The sequence below is a fragment of the Primulina huaijiensis genome, chromosome 8, assembly GCF_012295235.1.
Source record: "Primulina huaijiensis isolate GDHJ02 chromosome 8, ASM1229523v2, whole genome shotgun sequence".
Taxonomy (NCBI): domain Eukaryota; kingdom Viridiplantae; phylum Streptophyta; class Magnoliopsida; order Lamiales; family Gesneriaceae; genus Primulina; species Primulina huaijiensis.
Genome location: NC_133313.1, coordinates 485011 through 492604, shown reverse-complemented (window position 1 = coordinate 492604; position 7594 = coordinate 485011). Strand labels below are relative to the sequence as shown.

Sequence of the window (7594 nt, the reverse complement as noted above, 5' to 3'; positions counted from 1 at the left end):
GTTGTCCCTAATTCCTAGGGATATTGAAATAGTTAAATAATTACGAGTTATTTTTGGGTATACTCTAAGTTTATATAATATACATATGTCATAATATAATCTTTTAAGATTGATTACATTTCACTTTTTTTTCACGATTGATGCACAAGTACCATAATCTATAAATTTCCATGAAAGTGTAAGTGTTCGATTTTATATATAATATAAAATAATTTTAATAGTCCAACTTAGCTAGAAAATGTATTTTAAAATAAAAATATAGCCTCTTGTGAGATCCAGCTGATCTATTTTGACAAAAAAATAATATTTTTTCACGAATATGAGACAGGTCTCACAAAACTAACATTTGTGACAAATTCATAGAAGTTTTTGTGGAAAAGAACTTTGAAGAGAAATTTATAGTTTTTGGCTAACTGAAAGAACATAAAATATTAACAATTTATGTGAAATTATTAATTAGCTCTATGTACCATTTATCTCTCTTTATATATTCAAACAATATTAAATAAAAATGATCAAGTGTAATCGTCGTGTGTATCGAATTATAGATTTTTTCCCATAAAAATGCAATAAAATGACGAACTGGGAGTCCAGATCGTAATTTTTTCTTATACATAAACCCTCCGTCGTCTTTCTCCGATCAGATTTCCTTATAATGTTTACGCAATTTGGGGTGGCGGCGGAGTCACTGAGCAAGGCGTCGGCGATGGTTTTCCGAATCGGAAGCGACGCGCATCTGTACGACGATCCCGACGACGTCAGCATCGCGCCTCTCCTCGACAGCAAATTCGACTCCGAGAAGTGTGAAGCACTCAAGCGGCTGCTCGCTCTCATTGCCCAGGGAATGGATGTGTCTTCATATTTTCCTCAGGTCCTCTCCAGTTTGTTCCTCGAATTGAGCTGCTTTGGATTTTTGATTGAGCTGAATTGCATAGTCTGTTTTGTCAGTGGATTCGATTTTATTCTTATGGACTGTTTTTTTTGCTGTGTGAGTTACAGGTGGTTAAAAATGTTGCGTCACAGTCACTGGAAGTTAAGAAGCTGGTGTACTTGTATTTGCTGCATTATGCTGAGAAGTATGACGCGGAAACAGTATTTTTTTGTGATTGAGTTTGTCTTTTCGTTTTCTAGTTATTTTTGTGAAAATGTACCTATTGAAATGTATGACAAGAATGATATGACTTTTGCGTGGTAGGCGGCCGAATGAAACATTGCTGTCAATAAATTATTTTCAGAAGGATATAGGGCATCCAAATCCATTGGTGAGAGCGTGGGCTCTCCGCACCATGGCAGGGATCCGTTTACATGTGATTGCGCCAATTGTTATTGCTGCAGTGGGGAAATGTGCTCGAGATCCATCTGTTTATGTTAGAAAATGTGCTGCTACTGCACTTCCTAAATTGCATGATTTGCGCTTGGAGGAACACACAACTTCAATTGAAGAGGTCAGTTAGTAACTTACATTTCTTTTTCACTCTCACAAATTTTTTTTGGGGAAAAAAAATATTTGTACAAGTGGGGAAAGACTGAAATTTGCGTTGTAAGTTTTAATTTTTTTGGCATATTTGTCTTTCTCCAGTATTTTGTTGATGCAAAAACACTCCTTTTATTAAATATGCTCTGGAAATTGAATCTTTGAGTATACCCGATGGTTGCCAACTAAAGGTCTAAGCTATACAAAAAGCATGTTTTTGGAACAAGTTAAACACTTAATGGATGAACTCAACCAGCCATTTAACTCAATTGACAAACTGAACGATGGTTCAAAGTCTCTACCGATCAGCCCATTGTGTTTGCTTATAGATTAAAGATCATATGAAGAAGTGGGCCGTGATTTTATCCCAACTGAATTCCCCTATCAGAATTTAGCGACTTAAACAATGAGAAGACACCGAATTGATATGGTTGTCTTTCATTGCATGAAAGATGAGAGAGTAAGTGAACATACCAAAGCACATCATAGGAAAGATGCAAGATGAAATATGAGCTACAATGCTAGCATGTAACACCAGAAGGAAAGAATGTGTCAATCACAACAAATGCGTTGTTCAATGTTGCCACTCCAAAAAAAAGAAAAGAAAATAACCGAAAACATAAAAAAATTAAAGAAAACAAAGTTGATCAAATGTTGAATATTTGTTAGAAATAGACTTGAAAAACCTATCTGGAATGTCATCATAGATTGATACTGAATCTGTGAGTCGTGGAGTGAGGGTTATTCAATGAATCTGGCTTCAATTTCTAGCATCTTTCCTAGAGAAGGTGGGTTATAGCCATTAGCTACTGTCACTGAAAGTAGGACCTTTAAATCTCTTAAAGTGAGAAATTCAAATTTTATCTTGGTGAAGTTTCCAGATATCATAAAGTCCAACTCTGATGTTCGAATTTCCGTGAATGGAAGGTGTAGACTATGAGTGTGGCACCTTTTTGACTTTGAAGCCAAAAGATGTATAAGACATGATAAATGTTGAGAAAAGCCTTCAAATGGTGTAATATAGGAATGCATGTCTTATATCATCTTGCTGTCAAAAGGTGAGAAAATCCTTCAAAAGTTATCGATTGCATTTCAAAAGCGAGGCTGAAAGGATTTCATTGATTTGACTCGTACCTAACCGATAAATTTTGTTCTTCTATGGTAGAAAGTTTTGAAATTCTTGGGGAACTGACACTAGATAGTAATCTCTCTCATTGCAGGCTGACATAAGATTCTGCTTATCCGTATAGTCTCCCCTTATAGAATCTCTGTTTCCTTCGTTTTTTTCAAGAGAAGAATTTCCAATATGTGGATTATTTATTCTACTTTCTATTGACGCAGTTCTTCATAAAGTTGTGCTATATAACTTATTGAAGAATGGAGGCAATTTATAAACAAATAATTGAATTTTACATGCAGAAGTATGCAAACATTAAAACTGTGGGTTAAGTTACATAGAAGGATAATGAATGAAAGGAACAATGACGGTGGGTTTTTTGAACATTATTGGCAATTTCCTCCGACCTCCGGTCTTGTTGTCTGCAAATGAGGGGAGTCGAGATGAATGGATTGGAGGGTATGACCACCAATGCCCTACTACCCTAGGATAAATGTGAAAATCTGTCATGACCACCATACGCTAGGGTAAAAGTTTAAACTATCCAAAATATTGGTAAATAGCTAAGAGAAGGATGTCCAATCTAAAATTTCTTAAACTTGTTCTTGTTCAGAGTTCATGTTTATGGAGCTCAAGAGTTTTCCAATTGAGGCTTATTTTTTGTACTAGATATATCCATTATTATCTGAGAAAACTGGTATTCACACGATGTGAAGGCATTTTATGTGTCACGTCTGAGCACTGCTATCTAGAAGATGGCTATGACAAAGCTGGATACATTTTCCTAATTCTTGCTTTTGTCTATTTACCCTTCTTTTTTAAAATGATATTTTGCATTTGTGTGCCCCCAATTGATTCACAACTATATAGATGGCTTTGATAAAGCAGCATATATTTTCCTAATTCTTGCTTCTGTCTGTTGCCCTTCTTTTTTAAAATTATCTTTTGCATGTGTGTGCCACCAATTGATTCACAACATTATGCAGATTGTCGGATTGTTGCTGAAGGACAACTGTCCTGGTGTAGTTGGAGCTGCTGCCGCTGCTTTTGCTTCTATATGCCCCAATAATTTAACTCTGATTGAAGTAAATTACAGAAGACTGTGTGAAACTCTTCCTGATGTGGAAGAATGGGGCCAGGTTGTGTTGATTGGGATTCTTCTCAGATATGTAATAGCGAAACACGGGCTTGTTCATGAATCCATAATGTTGTCTTCTAATGGACCTGTGAATCATAATATAGATACGGAAGAAATGGAACCTCATCTTGCAATACGAAAATTTGGTTGTGACACTACTGTAGAAATGGCAGATATACTCTCCAGGAGTTACCTTGAAGGACCCGATAAGTATTTATCCAAGTTGAGAGATATAAATCAAGATTCTATGGACTTAGACGAGGGACGTTTTACATCTGCCCAAAGCAATGATGATTTGAAGATCTTCTTGCAGTGTACATCACCTTTATTATGGAGTTATAATAGCGCTGTAGTTCTGGCTTCAGCCGGGGTTCACTGGATTATGGCACCAAAAGAGGACATTCCAAAGATTGTTAAACCCTTGCTATTTCTGCTTAGGTCATCTATCTCCTCAAAATATGTGGTATTGGCCCTTTATCATGTACTCTTGCTCTAATGGTACTTCATTCGTTGATTTGCGCCCCCCCATCTACAGTTTTGGTTATTTTGCAGTGATTATGTTAGAAACTTAATTTCATAAGACTTCAGAAGGTGACTGTTAGTTTGACTGTCATATAATACATGTTTATACACCTTTGCTGAGCAGCAACCCTTTGTCGTATGGAAAAACCTTGTGAATACGCCAAAACAGTGGTATGGTCTATTCTAGAGTAATAAATCTAACATTTGACTCGAGGGTGTTACATTTAGGCTGATATATAATATTCTCTATGGTTTTGAACTTGTGTTTCATGCTGGGTTTGATATTCAAGTTTTTGATAGTTACCTTTTCCAGATCAATGCTAACTACAGTGTAGAATCTACTTTTAAATGGTCCAGTTTGAATATCGATAATAGATAAATAAACTGTTCCTTCGTAGAGAAGGGAAATACCGCTTTACAAATAAATATCCTCTGGCCTGCCAGTAATGCTTCATCCTTTGTGTGCTAAGTTGACTATTATAGCATTCTTGATAATCTCCTTTTTTTATTATATGTTGGTGGTTCAATACCCTGGCACTCTTTCTTGAAATAGTTTCTCCATCCATTTAAGTATTTGGCTGTAAGCCTGTAACAATTGTTTATAGTAGCTCGAAAATGCGTCATTTTAAAGTTGTGGCCTGACCTTTATTTCAGATTATTGTTGGTATGTGTTTCATCTGTTTCAAATGTTCCAACAGGAGAATCTTTCCTTGTTTGATGTTTTCATTTTTCTATGCAGGTCTTGTGCAACATTCAGGTCTTTGCCAAAGCAATGCCATCTTTATTTGCTCCACATTTTGAAGATTTTTTCATCAGCTCCTCAGATTCATATCAAATAAAAACTCTGAAGCTTGAAATACTCTCTTCTATAGCCACAGATTCATCAATTTCCACTATATTTCTCGAGTTTCAGGTAATTTCTTTTTTAGTTTGTGTACCTATCTCTAAACATAGACGATTTCATTGCCTGGGCACCAAATAAAGGCGCTTCTCAGCTGTGCAACTGCTGAGTGTTTCAAAGTTCAGACAGGACCACCAGGTATTTTGAACCGCCTGGACCACCATCTTGACTGCTTTATGGGCTGGCTTTAAATTTTCAAAAAAAAAAAAACTTATCCAGCTTGTAGAACTGCCGGTAAGAAAACACTAGTTAATTTGTAAACATGTAGTGATGATTCATGCATAGGGCAGCGTCTTCCTGGTGAAAGTTGGATGATTATATACTTTACGCAAATAAAGTACACATTTATGATATAGGTTAATAGATTTTTGAATCCACAAACCATTCACCTGATTTATTATTAAAAAGTATGTTTTGTGTAAATGTTGCATATCATTTCGTTAAATGTCAGGAATATGTTAGAGACCCAAACAGGAGGTTTGCTGCTGATGCTGTGGCTGCAATTGGTGTATGTACACTAAAACTCCCGGATGTTGCAACCACATGTTTGGAAGGCCTGTTGACTCTGGCATTATCTGGTAACTGCTGTTCTTTTGCTATAGAATTAATACAGCTATTTACTTTCTGTTGGTTCTCTCTTCTTTTCTCTCTGTTAGAAAATTTTTGACTTGATATTCATAATTTCAGAATCTTCACATAGGGAGGATGCATCGTTTGGTGAAGACGATGTTGTATTAGTTCAAGCTATCAAGTCTATCAGATTAATCATAAAACAAGATCCTCCCACTCATGAGAAGGTAAGCTTGTTGATTGTTTTGCTGTTTTGGTCTTTTCATACCTGTATTTTCTTGTTTTTATCTTGTTAGGATTTAAATTCTGTTTGTCTGCTTCAGTGGTAAAATAATTGGATTCTGAGCTTTGTTTCACAGGGAACTTTTTGAGTAAATTTAATTCATCAAAAAAGGAAAGATTTTGGCTTTAAAGAAGGATATGAGGAACAGTATTATGAATACTTCTCAGATTTGCTTATCCTTCTCTCCAGTTCTTTGATTTTGGAATCTTCTCCATAGAAAATTCAATCTATTTATTTCTCAGACACCAAAACAACTCTTACATCAGCTTCATACAATAACTTCAATTATGTTGATTTTGCCATGTAGCTTTCTTGAACTTGGTCTTGGGCCAGAGCTTTGGAGCATAAACCCCTGTTTATATATGTTGTATGATGCACAAGCCTTCTAATTAAATACGTAAAGGATGCATAGCATGTTGGTGCATTGGAATCATCCACTTTATTCTCATCCAATGATCAAGATGACTGTCGAGATAACTTGTGGTCTGTCTTAGAATTGCTTCATAGAGCTTTAAAAGCTGAAAATATCCACAGTGTTTACATATCTCACCTGAATCCAGGATTTGAAAAGTGTTCGTGCCATTACTAGTTAGGAAAGAGCCCAGCTGCTGTGTCAACTAAATCTGCTCTTAGGGGAGTACCTGTGATACATTTCAGAGAATGCTCATAATTTCTTTTATCTAGTTTTCCTAATTTAAACAATCCCTCTTTCATATCAACTGATCTATTTGGCCAAGGACCCATGGAGCCTCCAGCCTGCCATTTTATTGCACAATGTAATACGATACTCAATACTGTAAATTTGGTTAGCGTGGGAGTTGGATAAATGAATAATCGTATTATCATCAAATAAAGAAGCTCTTCTCTGATAAATGTCATACGCAACATACAAGAGTGTATAGTTTAAACGGTGTTTAACATCAATTGCTGATTTGGTGTAATTTTTTTTGGCTCTCTTACAATTTAAAAAGTTTCCAATTTCAGCTTTACCACTGATTATTTTCAATTCAAATGATTTGATATTCAGTTTGAAATGTGACTTAGATATGTTGGAATTTAAAATTGAAATTTTATCTGCCATCCGATTTTAAAATTCCTTTTAAGTAAATTTTTTAATGTGTCCACTTGTTTCCTAGATGTGACCTCTTCAAAAAATTATTTCAAAATAAAGAAACATTCATTTTAAAAAAAATATGAAAATGTGTTTAAGAAGCCATGGTGGTACCGTGGTAGTTTGGTAGACAATTTTTCATGTCTACCACTGTGGCCTGGGGCTGCAAACGCTCGACTCAACTCGATTTAAATTTTGTAAGCTCAAGCTCGACTCGAACTCTATCGAATATTCATTTTTCAAGATCAAGCTCGACTAGTAAAAATATCGAGTTACTTGAGCTCGAAAAGCTCAATAGTGTTTGTAGCATAATTTTAGGATTTAAATTTTGTATTTATACGGACAAAAATACCCTTAAATTTTAAAAATATTACAAAATAATAATATATAGCTACTCGAGTAGTTCGCGAGCTAATTAAGTAGAAACAATTAAAACTCGAATTCGACATTGAGTGTGCGCTACTCGAGCTCGAACTCG

General features: G+C 35.4%; 1 protein-coding gene across 1 annotated transcript in view; it reads left to right on the top strand.

The window, feature by feature from the left end:
- The first annotated feature begins 522 nt into the window (after positions 1–522).
- The window catches only part of LOC140982703 (AP3-complex subunit beta-A), an 18340-nt gene continuing 11268 nt past the window's right edge, over positions 523–7594 (top strand). Inside the window, exons 1-7 of the mRNA XM_073449359.1 lie at positions 523–871; positions 1000–1076; positions 1196–1445; positions 3578–4192; positions 4991–5164; positions 5604–5730; positions 5840–5949. Of these exons, the coding sequence (XP_073305460.1) occupies positions 656–871; positions 1000–1076; positions 1196–1445; positions 3578–4192; positions 4991–5164; positions 5604–5730; positions 5840–5949 (1569 nt within the window). The 5' untranslated portion in view covers positions 523–655. The remainder of the gene's footprint in view (positions 872–999; positions 1077–1195; positions 1446–3577; positions 4193–4990; positions 5165–5603; positions 5731–5839; positions 5950–7594) is intronic.